Source organism: Oncorhynchus tshawytscha, linkage group LG05 (assembly GCF_018296145.1).
Source record: "Oncorhynchus tshawytscha isolate Ot180627B linkage group LG05, Otsh_v2.0, whole genome shotgun sequence".
Lineage (NCBI taxonomy): Eukaryota > Metazoa > Chordata > Actinopteri > Salmoniformes > Salmonidae > Oncorhynchus > Oncorhynchus tshawytscha.
The window spans coordinates 86497162-86514392 of NC_056433.1; the positions used below are offsets into that span (position 1 = coordinate 86497162).

At 46.0% G+C, this 17231-nt stretch overlaps 1 protein-coding gene across 3 annotated transcripts in view; it reads left to right on the forward strand.

The window, feature by feature from the left end:
• The first annotated feature begins 1091 nt into the window (after positions 1-1091).
• Positions 1092-17231, forward strand: part of LOC112251460 (solute carrier organic anion transporter family member 2A1-like) — a 49644-nt gene continuing 33504 nt past the window's right edge. For 2 of the 3 annotated variants that reach the window (XM_042322609.1, XM_042322610.1), the window contains exon 1: positions 1093-1363. In XM_042322609.1, coding sequence (XP_042178543.1) covers positions 1328-1363 — 36 coding nt within the window. In that variant the 5' untranslated portion in view covers positions 1093-1327. Of the gene's footprint in view, positions 1364-17231 lie in introns of all 3 variants that reach the window. The other variant, XM_042322611.1, reaches the window with a different exon arrangement.

Sequence of the window (17231 nt, forward strand, 5' to 3'; positions counted from 1 at the left end):
GTGTCCATTTCAGGTGGTCCCAGTCCACCCCTAACCCCCCCCCACCCCTATATGCAGATTTAGTGCCCATTTCAGGTGGTCTCAGTCCACCCCTAACCCCCCACCCCCCTATATGCAGATTTAGTGCCCATTTCAGGTGGTCTCCAGTCCACCCCTAACACCCCCTATATGCAGATTTAGTGCCCATTTCAGGTGGTCCCAGTAATACCATTAGCATCATCACTAACAATGGGTCAATCGAGGTCATGTGAATGATTGTCAACCTCCCAGCGTACGTTGACTAAATGTGTTGTGGTGTTGATTTATTGTAGTCTATTTATGCTTCCCCTTTCTTTCCTGGGTTGATCTTTCATGGTTCCCACTGTGTGTTCAGCTGCTAAGTCTTGAACCGGCTTTGATGGAATAATGACACCTTTTTGAAAGACTTGTGATTTATCAGCAGAACACCTATTACCTCCTGTTGGATGTGTGTCAAGGAGGGAGGGAGGGGTGTGAGGGAGGGTGTGAAGGAGGGAGGGAGGGTGTGAGGAGAGGAGGGTGTGTGTTCCTGCGTCTGTCTCACATTCAACGCTAAGTATCAGAAGAGTAACTTCCCTAATTCGTCATTCACATTGATGACGGGAGGTAAAAAATGTAGCAGATCGGTGATACTTGTCTGTCAGCGGTAGACTCAGACTTTTCCCTTAGCCTGTGTGTCAGATCCGGCAACAGGCAAGATGAGTATCAATGGCTATAAAATAACCTACTGGCAAAACTGTTTTTAAATGCTGAGCTGTAAATGTAGATAAACAAAAAGCAGGAACTTTTGTTGGATTGTCAATTTATAAAAGTTTAAACTGAACTATACATATTAAAACATTGCCTCTGTTTGTTTATGATTATTTATTAAATATTTGTCCAAAACAATTACATAAGACATTTCTTATTGTTGAATAAAAACAATCACCACGCTGCCGCCTGTAAAAACAGGTCATGTGTGCCAAATATGGTCTTTTCATCATTACGTTCAAAACAATGCACGCGTGGAGTTGTGGGCTGAGTTGTGGGCTGAGTTGGCCCCATTACATCACTGTGAGCCATAAAAGCTCATTGACACACTCACCAGAGTAGAACACTGTGGGACAGCTATTACCTCTTCAACATAGAGAAAGTCACTGCTGCTGAGTTCTTCTGCCCTGGACTGGACTGGACTCTCTCTCTCTCTCTCTCTCTCTCTCTCTCTCTCTCTCTCTCTCTCTCTCTCTCTCTCTCTCTCTCTCTCTCTCTCTCTCTCTGTGTCTCTGGATATCCTTACTCTTCACAGCAGAAGGAGATTTGTGTCAAAGATATGAAGAAACCAACATCTGTGTTTAGCAATATAAAGGTACGTCGTTTGGTATTATTTATCATTCATGTTACTGTCATTTATTATTGGAGACATTTTCATTAAACACATAACCACCCCTCTTCATTTAGAAGAGTGTTTTTGGGGGGTATCTTCTCCAGCACATAAAATGTCTCTGATTTGGTAATAGCAGCGTTTGATACTATACAGCCCTGCTCAGGTGACACTGAGCAACCAGGAAGCTTGATCACCCATCTCCTTCATTACTCATTCTGGGTACTGATACATACTTCATTTCATCGTCAACCTTGTTTTGTATGTCCGAATGATCAACATGGTTAATGAAAATACGCATGTCTTCAGTGGATATATATCCCTGTACCATGAGATTGTGAACCTAAATTCCTCTAGACATAATACACACTGTAGTTACCCAAGGCTACAGATCCTCACCATGTTACTAGAGCAGTCTGTTATGTTAAAAAAAAAAAAAAAACTATAGTAGTTTATTCTAAATACTAATGACGTCACACAACTATGTTAGCCACCTAACCTATCCTAGCCACACCTGGATGTTTCAGTGCTGCATGTTTGCCCGGGGCAGAATAGTGTACCTTGCACCGCTTCAGTTGTCATTGTAGCAACAAATATTAGTGAAATGTCTTTTCCTCCCTTTGTTTGGTCTGTTTGACATAATATAGTTCATTACCCATCCTACCCTGGGGTGGGGTGGGGGGTCTTTATCTTAATGAATGGGACGGATGTCACATCTGGTCTCACCAGTTTTTTTTGTGTGTTTTTTTTTAGATATAGTCTATTCTTAGTCATTTTGTCAAAAAAAATATTATTAAGTCTTAGTCACATTTTTTTCTCTTCATTTTAAATAATGATTTAGTTTTTAGTTATTGTCAAAATTATGAAAACAGTGGGCCATTCTAGTCACATCACATTTGTATTGCCTCGTTAACCTACAGTAAACATTAATCACTGACTTCCATGTGCACAAACATACAGAACTTGTCCTAACGTTATTTTGTTCTGCATAACAGAGAGAGAGAGACAGAGAGAGAGAGAGAGAGAGACAGAGAGAGAGAGAGAGAGACACACACAGAGAGACACAGAGAGAGAGAGACAGAGAGAGAGACAGAGAGAGACACAGAGAGAGAGACAGAGAGAGAGAGAGAGAGAGAGAGAGAGGGAGAGAGAGAGACAGAGAGAGACAGAGAGAGAGAGAGAGAGAGAGAGATATGCACGTCATATATATATATATACACAGTGGGGCAAAAAAGTATTTAGTCAGCCACCAATTGTGCAAGTTCTCCCACTTAAAAAGATGAGGCCTGTAATTTTCATCATAAGTACACTTCAACTATGACAGACAAAATTAGGGAAGAAAATCACGTAGGATTTTTAATGAATTTATTTGCAAATTATGGTGGAAAATAAGTATTTGGTCACCTACAAACAAGAGAGAGACACACAGAGAGACACAGAGAGAGAGAGACAGAGAGAGAGACAGAGAGAGAGACAGAGAGAGAGAGAGAGGGAGAGAGAGAGACAGAGAGAGAGAGAGACAGAGAGAGAGAGAGAGAGAGAGAGAGAGAGAGAGAGAGAGACAGAGAGAGAGAGAGAGAGAGAGAGAGAGAGAGAGAGAGAGAGGAGAGAGAGAGAGAGAGACAGAGAGAGAGAGAGAGAGAGAGAGAGACAGAGACAGAGACAGAGAGAGAGAGACAGAGAGAGAGACAGAGACAGAGAGAGAGAGAGAGACACAGAGAGAATCACCAGATGATGACACAAAGTATTGCCAAAGTTGTATGGGTTGCACCTCCATCTCTTGGTCGCGTCATTGACATTGTTATCAACGTTCCACAGTCGCTTCAGCCACACTGATGTCCAGAAACCGAGCGGGAGGTAATGACCGAGCGGGAGGTAATGACCGAGCGGGAGGTAATGACCGAGCGGGAGGTAATGACCGAGCGGGCTGCAGTGTTCTGGATAAGTTGCTAGAGACACCCAGCCCTAAGAGCTGATAAGTTGCAAGGGGTTTGATGGCATGTTGTCCAGGGGCACTACAAGGTTCTTTGCATTCTGGGACAGCATGGAGTTGTCAACCGTGACGGAGAGGTCTTGAAGCGGGCAGGCCTTCTCTAGGAGGAAGAGCAGCTCCGTCTTGTCGAGGTTGAGCTTGAGGTGGTGGGCCGACATCCAAACTGAGATATCTGCCAGGCACTCAGAGATGAGTGTCGCCGCCTGGGTGTCAGAAGGAGGAAAAGGAGAAAAGTAGTTAAGTGTCATCCACATAGCAATGATAGGAGAGACCATGTGAGGATATGACGTTCTAAAACGTTGTGTCCTGCTGAACTCGCCCTAGGTTTTGGTGTAAAGAGAGATGAGGAGAGCGCCTAGAACCGAGCCCTGGGGGACACCAGTAGTGAGAGTACATGTGCAGACACAGACCCTCTCCTTTCCTCTCTTTCCTTCCTCCAATAACTCGGCAGAACCGTCTTTGTTTTGGCGACGGTCTTAGTTTTGACGACAAGACCGCCCTGACACTGATTACCAAAACCACAACTGTCAAAAATTGCCCCACCCCTTTATCCTGGTTGACGTGTCAATAATCAGCTGCAAAATATGAGCAGTCAGCAGTTCACACACCAAGTAGGCTACAGGGAAGACAGTCAGCACTTAAAGTAGCTGGCCCTAGCTAACAAGCAAAACGTTATCGAACGTTGCAGATAGAAATGTCACGAATAGAGCCGACATCGTTCCTTATTCAACATGTCACAGAGCATATTAGCATATTTCTACCTGAACGTTCTGAAACGTTGTGTCCTGCTGAACTCACCCCAGGTTGTTAGCTATAGCTAGCTAATGGAGGTACCACTGAACAAGGTGTAGCCTAAACAAATGTTTAACGGTCCCGTCCGCGAGTTGCATAGTTTTAAAACTGCCGGCGATATGCTTTATGATTGTTAAATTTGGCCCGCCAACGCACGATAGAAAGAAACAAACTATGCGCCGGTATTATGGGTCACATCTTTTCAACGGACGAATCAAGTAAATTTTTTCCTCTCGGGAAAGAGGGAGACTTGGCTAGTACTTTGGCTACAGAACCTGGCTCTGAAATGCAATTGGGGAAAGTACGAGGGTTGAACGAGACTACAAATTCAAAAAAACCTTTCTATACTCCAGGCAGAGAAATACATTCTGTAGCTAGACTGTTGATTTACTATTGAACTTAATGCTGCAATTGTTTTTCATTTGGTAAGCAGCTTGTGTTTTCAGCTTGTGTTTCGTAGCCCTTTCCTGCAGTCAAATGACCACATCGCCCTCTAGTGGCATTATGGGTGGAATGTTATTTATATTTTTCATAATTAATAAACATATATTTTTAAAACCCCCGAAAACGTGTTGTTATATTTCAGTCTTCTGGAGTGTATCTCATGTGTAATATTGGGATGCAAACTCAAAATTGAATACATTTCAACTCAACTATTCGTGACATGGTATAGGTGTCTTTTTTTTTTTAAAGCCCATAACCATGTGTGTGAGGTGTTTACTTTTGATTAAGACTTACCAAAAAACACTCTGTGTGACCTTGATTTAACCCATTGAGGTAAAAGGTTAACCAGGGTAGCTAACTAGAACTAACTAGGTTGGTGATGACTGGTTAGCTACGGGGAAGCAAGAGATTCGATTGGCATGAGATGTATAATTGGAGGCGGAGCTGGGGCGGAGCCTGTCTGTCAAACAGCTGGTGTAGGCAGAGCTGGGGCGGAGCCTGTCTGTCAACCAGCTGGTGTAGGCAGAGCTGGGGCGGAGCATGTCTGCCAACCAGCTGGTGTAGGCAGAGCTGGGGCGGAGCCTGTCTGTCAACCAGCTGGTGTAGGCGGAGCTGGGGCGGAGCCTGTCTGTCAACCAACTGGTGTAGGCGGAGCTGGGGCGGAGCCTGTCTGCCAACCAGCTGGTGTTGGCTGAGCTGGGGCGGAGCCTGTCTGCCAACCTGCTGGTGATGGCTGAGCTGGGGCGGAGCCTGTCTTCCAACCAGCTGGTGTAGGCGGAGCTGGGGCGGAGCCTGTCTGCCAACCAGCTGGTGTAGGCAGAGCTGGGGCGGAGCCTGTCTGTCAAACAGCTGGTGTAGGCAGAGCTGGGGCGGAGCCTGTCTGTCAACCAGCTGGTGTAGGCAGAGCTGGGGCGGAGCCTGTCTGTCAAACAGCTGGTGTAGGCAGAGCTGGGGCGGAGCCTGTCTGTCAACCAGCTGGTGTAGGCAGAGCTGGGGCGGAGCCTGTCTGTCAAACAGCTGGTGTAGGCGGAGCTGGGGCGGAGCCTGTCTGCCAACCAGCTGGTGTAGGTGGAGCTGGGGCGGAGCATGTCTATCAAACAGCTGGTGTAGGCGGAGCTGGGGCGGAGCCTGTCTGCCAACCAGCTGGTGTAGGTGGAGCTGGGGCGGAGCATGTCTATCAAACAGCTGGTGTAGGCAGAGCTGGGGCGGAGCCTGTCTGTCAAACAGCTGGTGTAGGCGGAGCTGGGGCGGAGCCTGTCTGCCAACCAGCTGGTGTAGGTGGAGCTGGGGCGGAGCATGTCTATCAAACAGCTGGTGTAGGCAGAGCTGGGGCGGAGCCTGTCTGTCAACCAGCTGGTGTAGGCAGAGCTGGGGCGGAGCATGTCTGCCAACCAGCTGGTGTAGGCAGAGCTGGGGCGGAGCCTGTCTGTCAACCAGCTGGTGTAGGCGGAGCTGGGGCGGAGCCTGTCTGTCAACCAGCTGGTGTAGGCAGAGCTGGGGCGGAGCCTGTCTGTCAACCAGCTGGTGTAGGTGGAGCTGGGGCGGAGCCTGTCTGCCAACCAGCTGGTGTGGGCGGAGCTGGGGCGGAGCCTGTCTGCCAACCAGCTAGTGTTGGCTGAGCTGTGTGTGTCGCGTCCTTCCCACTTCCTGAACAGAACTGCATCTGTGCTGCTAATATTAATTGTACTTATCCCTGAAAAACTTTCATTCTCTCCAAAAAACTCTTGTCCAATCCACTTAATAGTCAGCATTTTGTCAGAGATATGTTATTTTTTAGGGGGTAGATCAGCTTTAATAGATAGATTGTCTATCAATCAATGTAATTGTCTGCATAATTTCTAATCCCCCATATATATATATATATTTTTGTAAATATATATACACTGCTCCAAATCTGAATGAATGAAATATTCTTATTAAATATTTTTTTCTTTACATAGTTGAATGTGCTGACAACAAAATCACACAAAAATGATCAATGGAAATCAAATTTATCAACCCATGGAGGTCTGGATTTGGAGTCACACTCAAAATTAAAGTGGAAAACCACACTACGGGCTGATCCAACTTTGATGTAATGTCCTTAAAACAAGTCAAAATGAGGCTCAGTAGTGTGTGTGGCCTCCACGTGCCTGTATGACCTCCCTACAACGCCTGGGCATGCTCCTGATGAGGTGGCGGATGGTCTCCTGATGGGATCTTCTCCCAGACCTGGACTAAAGGATCCGCCAACTCCTGGACAGTCTGTGGTGCAACGTGGCGTTGGTGGATGGAGCGAGACATGATGTCCCAGATGTGCTCAATTGGATTCAGGTCTGGGGAACGGGCGGGCCAGTCCATAGCATCAATGTCCTCCTCTTGCAGGAACTGCTGACACACTCCAGCCACATGAGGTCTAGCATTGTCTTGCATTAGGAGGAACCCAGGGCCAACCGCACCAGCATATGGTCTCACAAGGGGTCTTGTGGTTCTCATCTCGGTACCTAATGGCAGTCAGGCTACCTCTGGCGAGCACATGGAGGGCTGTGCGGCCCCCTAAAGAAATGCCACCCCACACCATGACTGACCCACCGCCAAACCGGTCATGCTGGAGGATGTTGCAGGCAGCAGAACGTTCTCCACGGCGTCTCCAGACTCTGTCACGTCTGTCATGTGCTCATACTGGCCTGTCTCCTGGTAGCGCCTCCATGCTCTGGACACTACGCTGACAGACACAGCAAACCTTCTTGCCACAGCTCGCATTGATGTCCCATCCTGGATGAGCTGCACTACTTGAGCCACTTGTGTGGGTTGTAGACTCCGTCTCATGCTACCACTAGAGTGAAAGCACCGCCAGCATTCAAAAGTGACCAAAACATCAGCCAGGAAGCATAGGAACTGAGAAGTGGTCTGTGGTCCCCACCTGCAGAACCACTCCTTTATTGGGGGTGTCTTGCTAATTGCCTATAATTTCCACCTGTTGTCTATTCCATTTGCACAACAGCATGTGAAAGTTATTGTATTATTTTCAATATATATTTTTTCCATTATTAGTTCCCCTACTGCCCCTAATTGGAATGAAGTAATGGAAACAACAATTAGGCTTCTTCTTATACATTAGAAGTCGGAAGTTTACATAGATTCACACACACTGAGTCAAACACATAGATTCACACACTGAGTCAAACACATAGATTCACACACTGAGTCAAACACATAGATTCACACACTGAGTCAAACACATAGATTCACACACTGAGTCAAACACATAGATTCACACACTGAGTCAAACACATAGATTCACACACTGAGTCAAACACATAGATTCACACACTGAGTCAAACACATAGATTCACACACTGAGTCAAACACATAGATACACACACTGAGTCAAACACATAGATTCACACACTGAGTCAAACACATAGATTCACACACTGAGTCAAACACATAGATACACACACTGAGTCAAACACATAGATTCACAAACACACTGAGTCAAACACATAGATTCACACACTGAGTCAAACACATAGATTCAAACACACTGAGTCAAACACATAGATTCACACACTGAGTCAAACACATAGATTCACACACTGAGTCAAACACATAGATTCACACACTGAGTCAAACACATAGATTCACACACACACTGAGTCAAACACATAGATTCACACACTGAGTCAAACACATAGATTCACACACTGAGTCAAACACATAGATTCACACACTGAGTCAAACACATAGATTCACACACTGAGTCAAACACATAGATTCACACACTGAGTCAAACACATAGATTCACACACTGAGTCAAACACATAGATTCACACACACACTGAGTCAAACACATAGATTCACACACTGAGTCAAACACATAGATTCACACACTACTGAGTCAAACACATAGATTCACACACTGAGTCAAACACATAGATTCACACACTGAGTCAAACACATAGATTCACACACTGAGTCAAACACATAGATTCACACACTGAGTCAAACACATAGATTCACACACTGAGTCAAACACATAGATTCACACACACTGAGTCAAACACATAGATTCACACACTGAGTCAAACACATAGATTCACACACTGAGTCAAACACATAGATTCACACACTGAGTCAAACACATAGATTCACAAACACATAGATTCACTGAGTCAAACACATAGATTCACACACTGAGTCAAACACATAGATTCACACACTGAGTCAAACACATAGGTTCACACACTGAGTCAAACACATAGATTCACACACTGAGTCAAACACATAGATTCACACATACTGAGTCAAACACATAGATTCACACACTGAGTCAAACACATCAAACAGATTCACACACTGAGTCAAACACATAGATTCACACACTGAGTCAAACACATAGATTCACACACTGAGTCAAACACATAGATTCACACACTGAGTCAAACACATAGATTCACACACTGAGTCAAACACATAGATTCACACACGCTGAGTCAAACACATAGATTCACACACTGAGTCAAACACATACAGTTGAAGTCAGAAGTTTACATACACCTTAGCCAAATACATTTAAACTCAGTTGTTCACAATTCCTGTCATTTAAATCCTAGTAAACATTCCCTGTCTTAAGTCAGTTAGGATCACCACTTTATTTTAAGAATGTGAAATGTCAGAATAATAGTAGATTTATTTCAGCTTTTATTTCTGTCATCACATTCCCAGTGGGTCAGAAGTTTACATACACTCAATTAGTATTTGGTAGCATTGCCTTTAAATTGTTTAACTTGGGTCAAACGTTTCAGGTAGCCTTCCACAAGCTTCCAACAATGAATTGGGTGAATTTTGGCCCATTCCTCCTGACAGAGCTGGTGTAACTGAGTCAGGTTTGTAGGCCTCCTTGTTCACACACGCTTTTTCAGATCTGCCCACAAATCTTCTATAGGCTTGAGGTCATTGTCCATTTGGAAGACCCATTTGCGACCAAGCTTTAACTTCCTGACTGATGTCTTGAGATGTTGCTTCAATTATATCCACCTAATTTTCCTACCTCATGAAGCCATCTATTTTGTGAAGTGCACCGGTCCCTCCTGCAGCAAAGCACCCCCAGCAACATGATGCTGCCACCCCAGTTCTTCACGGTTGGGATGGTGTTCTTCGGCTTGCAAGCCTCCCACTTTTTCCTCCAAATATAATGATGGTCATTAGGGCCAAACAGTTCCATTTTTGTTTCATCAGACCAGAGCACATTTCTCTACAAAGTACGATCTTTGTCCTCATGTGCAGTTGCAAACCGTAGTCTGGCTTTTTTATGGCGGTTTTAGAGCAGTGGCTTATTCCTTGCTGAGCGGCCTTTCAGGTTATGTCGATATAGGACTCGTTTTACTGTGGATATAGATACTTTTGTACCTGTTTCCTCCAGCATCTTCACAAGGTCCTTTGCTTTTGTTCTGGGATTGATTTGCACTTCTCGCACCAAAGTCAAATCGAATCAAATCAAATTTGATTTGTCACATACACATGGTTAGCAGATGTTAATGTGAGTGTAGCTAAATGCTTGTGCTTCTAGTTCCGACAATGCAGTAATAACCAAGTACGTTCATCTCTAGGAGACAAAAGTGAGTGGTATGACGGCAGCGTGGTCCCATGGGGTTTATTCTTGTGTACTATTGTTTGTACAGATGAATGTGGTACCTTCAGGCATTTGGAAATTGCTCCCAAGGATGACCCAGACTTGTGGAGGTCTACAGTTTTTTTTCTAAGATCTTGGCTGATTTTGTTTGATTTTCCCATGATGTCAAGCAAAGAGGCACTGAGTTTGAAGGTAGGCCTTGAAAAACATCCACAGGTGTTTTTCAAGTTGCCAAAACTATAACTTGCCAAAACTATAATTTGTTAACAAGAAAATTGTGGAGTGGTTGAAAAACGAGTTTAATTGACTCCAACCTAAGTGGATGTAATCTTTCGACTTCAACTGTAAATACTTAACTCAGAAAATAAATAAACGTCCTCTCACTGTCAACTGCATTTATTTTCTGCAAACTCAACATGTGTAAATATTTGTATGAACATAACAAAATTTAATAACTGAGACATAAACTGAACAAGTATCACAGACATGTAACTAACAGAAATGGAATAATGTGTCCCTTGACAAAGGAGTGAGTAACAGTCAGTATCTGGTGTGGCCACCAGCTGCATTAAGTACTGCAGTGCATCTCCTCCTCATGGACTGCACCAGATTTTCAAGTTCTTGCTGTGAGATGTTACCCCACTTCTCCACCAAGGCACCTGCAAGTTCCCAGACATTTCTGGGGGGAATGGCCCTAGCCCTCACCCTCCGATCCAACAGGTCCCAGACGTGCTCAATGGGATTGAGATCCGGGCTCTTCGCTGGCCATGGCAGAACACTGACATTCCTGTCTTGCAGGAAATCATGCACAGAATGAGCAGTATGGCTGGTGGCATTGTCATGCTGGAGGGTCATGTCAGGATGAGCCTGCAGGAAGGGTACCACATGAGGGAGGAGGATGTCTTCCCTGTAACACACAGCGTTGAGAATGCCTGCGATGACAAGAAGCTCAGTCCGATGATGCTGTGACACACCGCCCCAGACCATGACGGACCCTCCACCTCCAAATCCCGCTGCAGAGCACAGGCCTCGGTGTAACGCTCATTCCTTCAACGATAAACGCGAATCTGACCATCACCCCTGGTGAGACAAAACTGCGACTCGTCAGTGAAGAACACTTTTTGCCAGTCCTGTCTGGTCCAGCTATGGTGGGTTTGTGCCCATAGGCGACGCTGTTGCCGGTGATGTCTGGTGTGGACCTGCCGTACAACAGGCCTACTAGCCCTTAGTCCAGCCTCTCTCAGCCTATTGCGGACAGTCTGAGCACTGATGGAGGGATTGTGTGTTCCTGGTGTAACTTGGGCAGTTGTTGTTGCCATCCTGTACCTGTCCCGCAGGTGTGATGTTCAGATGTACTAATCCTGTGCAGGTGTTGTTACACGTGGTCTGCCACTGCGAGGACGATCAGCTGTCCGTCCTGTCTCTCTGTAGCGCTGTCTTAGGCGTCTCACGGTACAGACATTGAAATGTATTGCCCTGGCCACACCTGCAGTCCTCATGCCTCCTTGCAGAATGCCTAAGGCACGTTCACACAGATGAGCAGGGACCCTGGGCATCTTTCTTTTGGTGTTTTTCAGAGGCAGTAGAAAGGCCTCTTTAGTGTCCTAAGTTGTCATAAATGTGACCTTAATTGCCTACCGTCTGTAAGCTGTTAGTGTCTTAACGACCGTTCCACAGGTGCATGTTCATTACTTGTTTATGGTTCATTGAACAAACATGAGAAACAGTGTTTAAATCCTTTCCAATGAAGATCTGTGAAGTTATTTGGATTTTTAAAAATTGTCTTTGAAAGACTGGGAACTGAAGAAGGGACGTTTCTTTTTTTGCTGAGTTTATTTACATTTTACAGACAGTATATATTACATTATGTTTGTTTTTAGTCCCCGCCTTTGCCTACCCCCAACCCCTCCCATCTATCTCTGAACACCATCCAGTCCCATCCTTTAGCTCCCCTCAACCCCTCCATCTATCTCTGAACACCATCCTGTCCTTCAGCTACCATCAACCCCTCCCATCTATCTCTGAACACCATCCTGTCCTTCAGCTACCATCAACCCCTCCCATCTATCTCTGAACACCATCCAGTCCCATCCTTCAGCTACCCCCAACCCCTCCATCTGTCTCTGAACACCATCCAGTCCCATCCTTCAGCTACCATCAACCTCTCCCATCTGTCTCTGAACACCATCCAGTCCCATCCTTCAGCTACCATCAACCCCTCCCATCTATCTCTGAACACCATCCAGTCCCATCCTTCAGCTACCCTCAACCCCTCCATCTATCTCTGAACACCATCCAGTCCCATCCTTCAGCTACCCTCAACCCCTCCCATCTATCTCTGAACACCATCCAGTCCCATCCTTTAGCTACCATCAACCTCTCCCATCTATCTCTGAACACCATCCAGTCCCATCCTTCAGCTACCATCAACCCCTCCCATCTATCTCTGAACACCATCCAGTCCCATCCTTCAGCTACCCTCAACCCCTCCCATCTATCTCTGAACACCATCCAGTCCCATCCTTTAGCTACCATCAACCACTCCCATCTATCTCTGAACACCATCCCGTCCTTCAGCTACCCTCAACCCTTTCTATCTATCTCTGAACACCATCCAGTCCCCCCATCCAGTCCCACCCTTGTAACAGGCTACAGTATTTACTCTGTAGCAGGCTACAGTATTTACTCTAACAGGCTACAGTATTTACTCTGTAGCAAGCTACAGTATTTACTCTAACAGGCTACAGTATTTACTCTGTAGCAGGCTACAGTATTTACTCTGTAGCAGGCTACAGTATTTACTCTGTAGCAGGCTACAGTATTTACTCTAACAGGCTACAGTATTTACTCTGTAGCAGGCTACAGTATTTACTCTAACAGGCTACAGTATTTACTCTAACAGGCTACAGTATTTACTCTAACAGGCTACAGTATTTACTCTGTAGCAGGCTACAGTATTTACTCTAACAGGCTACAGTATTTACTCTAACAGGCTACAGTATTTACTCTGTAGCAGGCTACAGTATTTACTCTAACAGGCTACAGTATTTACTCTGTAGCAGGCTACAGTATTTACTCTGTAGCAGGCTACAGTATTTACTCTAACAGGCTACAGTATTTACTCTGTAGCAGGCTACAGTATTTACTCTAACAGGCTACAGTATTTACTCTAACAGGCTACAGTATTTATCTAACAGGCTACAGTATTTACTCTGTAGCAGGCTACAGTATTTACTCTAACAGGCTACAGTATTTACTCTGTAGCAGGCTACAGTATTTACTCTAACAGGCTACAGTATTTACTCTAACAGGCTACAGTATTTACTCTAACAGGCTACAGTATTTACTCTGTAGCAGGCTACAGTATTTACTCTAACAGGCTACAGTATTTACTCTAACAGGCTACAGTATTTACTCTGTAGCAGGCTACAGTATTTACTCTAACAGGCTACAGTATTTACTCTGTAGCAGGCTACAGTATTTACTCTGTAGCAGGCTACAGTATTTACTCTGTAGCAGGCTACAGTATTTACTCTGTAGAAGGCTACAGTATTTACTCTAACAGGCTACAGTATTTACTCTAGCAGGCTACATTATTTACTCTGTAGCAGGCTGCAGTATTTACTCTGTAGCAGGCTACAGTATTTACTCTAACAGGCTACAGTATTTACTCTGTAGCAGGCTACAGTATTTACTCTGTAGCAGGCTACAGTATTTACTCTGTAGCAGGCTACAGTATTTACTCTGTAGCAGGCTACAGTATTTACTCTGTAGCAGGCTACAGTATTTACTCTAACAGGCTACAGTATTTACTCTAGCAGGCTACAGTATTTACTCTGTAGCAGGCTACAGTATTTACTCTGTAGCAGGCTACAGTATTTACTCTGTAGCAGGCTACAGTATTTACTCTAACAGGCTACAGTATTTACTCTGTAGCAGGCTACAGTATTTACTCTAGCAGGCTACAGTATTTACTCTGTACACTAATCCCAGGATAGATTAACCGTAAATGCTCTTGTTTTGAGCCAGATACATTGATCAATGTATCAGAGTTCATATGAATGGATGATACTCCCTTTCCTCGTCTTATTTCTTTAGGTTTCATGTGCTTTGACCTGTCAAATTATGGGCATATTATTGAGTTGTAGCGGATAAATAATTCCCTTTAATAAATATGAGGAACGTACAGATAGAGCCGTTTACAACACCAGAGTTCATTGCAACTCACTGCATTTGTCAAGTCATAGATTTGACAGTGAATGTGCTGTGATGACTGATAAAACTAGTAATTTATCTGTAATATTTGGGTTGGAGTGGATATTTCCCATAAATCAACTAATCATTTCTGATCTGAGCTGTTGGCTAGAGACAGTATTGGGTAGTTTACAACCTGTCACTGTGAATGAGCAGTGTGATGTTACAATGAAAATGACCCCTCTTGCTGTTTGTGTTTTGAGAGAGGAGGTGGCTGGGAGAAGGACTGTCAGAGTCTGTGCAAAACCATGTTGCATCCAAATACACTCGGAGTCTGTGTGTTGTTTTCCTGTGGTTTCCACAGGGCACAGGGTAGGACTGGGGTTGGTCACAGGTTACAGGGTAGGACTGGGGTTGGTCACAGGTTACAGGGTAGGACTAGGGTAGGTCACAGGGCACAGGGTAGGACTGGGGTTGGTCACGGGGCACAGGGTAGGACTGGGGTTGGTCACAGGGCACAGGGTAGGCTGGGGTAGGTCACAGGGCACAGGGTAGGACTGGGGTAGGTCACAGGTTACAGGGTAGGACTGGGGTTGGTCACAGGGCACAGGGTAGACTGGGGTAGGTCACAGGGCACAGGGTAGGACTGGGGTAGGTCACAGGTTACAGGGTAGGACTGGGGTTGGTCACAGGGCACAGGGTAGACTGGGGTAGGTCACAGGTTACAGGGTAGGACTAGGGTAGGTCACAGGGCACAGGGTAGGACTGGGGTTGGTCACGGGGCACAGGGTAGGACTGGGGTTGGTCACAGGGTACAGGGTAGGACTGGGGTTGGTCACAGGTTATAGGGTAGGACGGGTTGGTCACAGGTTACAGGGTAGGACTGCGGTTGGTCACGGGGCACAGGGTAGGACTGGGGTTGGTCACAGGTTACAGGGTAGGACTGGGGTTGGTCACAGGTTACAGGGTAGGACTGGGGTTGGTCACAGGTTACAGGGTAGGATTGTGGTTGGCCACAGTGCATAGGGTAGGACTGGGGTAGGTCACAGGGCACAGGGTAGGAGGGGGTAGGTCACAGGGCAGGACTGGGGTTGGTCACAGGTTACAGGGTACGACTGTGGTAGGTCACAGGGTAGAACTGCAGTAGGACACAGGGTACAGGGTAGGACTGCAGTAGGTTACCGGGCACAGGGTAGTACTGCGGTAGGTCACAGGGCACAGGGTAGGACTGCGGTTGGTCACGGGGCACAGGGTAGGACTGCGGTTGGTCACAGGGTACAGGGTAGGACTGCAGTAGGTTACCGGGCACAGGGTAGGACTGCGTTAGGTCATAGGGTAGGATTGCGGTAGGTCACAGGGAACATGGTAGGACTGCAGTAGGGCACAGGTTACAGGGTAGGAATGCAGTAGGTTACAGGGTAGGAATGCGGTAGGTCACAGGGCACAGGGTAGGACTGTGGTAAGTCACAGGGTAGGACTGCAGTAGATAACCGTGTACAGGGTAGGACTGCGGTAGGTTACAGTGTACAGGGTGGGATTGCGGTAGGTCACAGTGTACAGGGTGGGATTGCGGTAGGTCCATTTAGATACAGATTTGTGCTGCAGATTGCAAATCCTGAACCTCTCCTCCATCCCTATGGTACCTGTTATATCACAACACACACACACACACACACACACACACACACACACACACACACACACACACACACACCCAAACCACATTGTCCAGCTCCAACCCCAGATGTGTACAGCAGAAAGGTGTGTGTGTGAGTGATTACGCTGTGCTCCATCAGTGTGTGGGCATGTCAGTTCTAGTGCTGGTAGCAGTAACCAGGTAGTCTGTCAGTGTTGTTGAGTCCTCGTGCGTCTGTATGCCCCAGCGTAGCAGTGATAGATACGTGCAGTGTGATTACTCTTCATGTGCTGGTAGCATTGGGATCCCTTCCAATTACCAGTGTCTCACGTATCTTACCGTAATTGTGGGGATGAACAGATGAACACAAACACTGACACACCATTTCCTACAGCATAGATGTTTCCTCCCTGTAATCACTCAGCCCAGATATTTCCTCTCTGTATCACTCAGCCTGGATACTCTGTATCACTCAGCCTGGATACTACCTCCCTGTATCACTCAGCCTAGATACTGCCTCCCTGTATCGCTCAGCCTAGATACTCTGTATCACTCAGCCTGGATACTGCCTCCCTGTATCACTCAGCCTAGATACTGCCTCCCTGTAATCACTCAGCCTAGATACTGCCTCCCTGTATCACTCAGCCTAGATACTCTGTATCACTCAGCCTGGATACTGCCTCCCTGTATCACTCAGCCTAGATACTGCCTCCCTGTAATCACTCAGCCTAGATACTGCCTCCCTGTATCACTCAGCCTAGATACTGCCTCCCTGTATCACTCAGCCTAGATACTGCCTCCCTGTATCACTCAGCTTAGATACTGCCTCCCTGTACCACTCAGCCTAGATACTCTGTATAACTCAGCCTAGATACTCTGTATCACTCAGCCTAGATACTCTGTATCACTCAGCCTAGATACTCTGTATCACTCAGCCTAGATACTCTGTATCACTCAGCCTGGATACTGCCTCTCTGTATCACTCAGCCTGGATACTGCCTCTCTGTATCACTCAGCCTGGATACTGCCTCCCTGTATCACTCAGCCTGGATACTGCCTCCCTGTATCACTCAGCCTAGATACTCTGTATCACTCAGCCTGGATACTGCCTCTCTGTATCACTCAGCCTGGATACTGCCTCCCTGTATCACTCAGCCTAGATACTCTGTATCACTCAGCC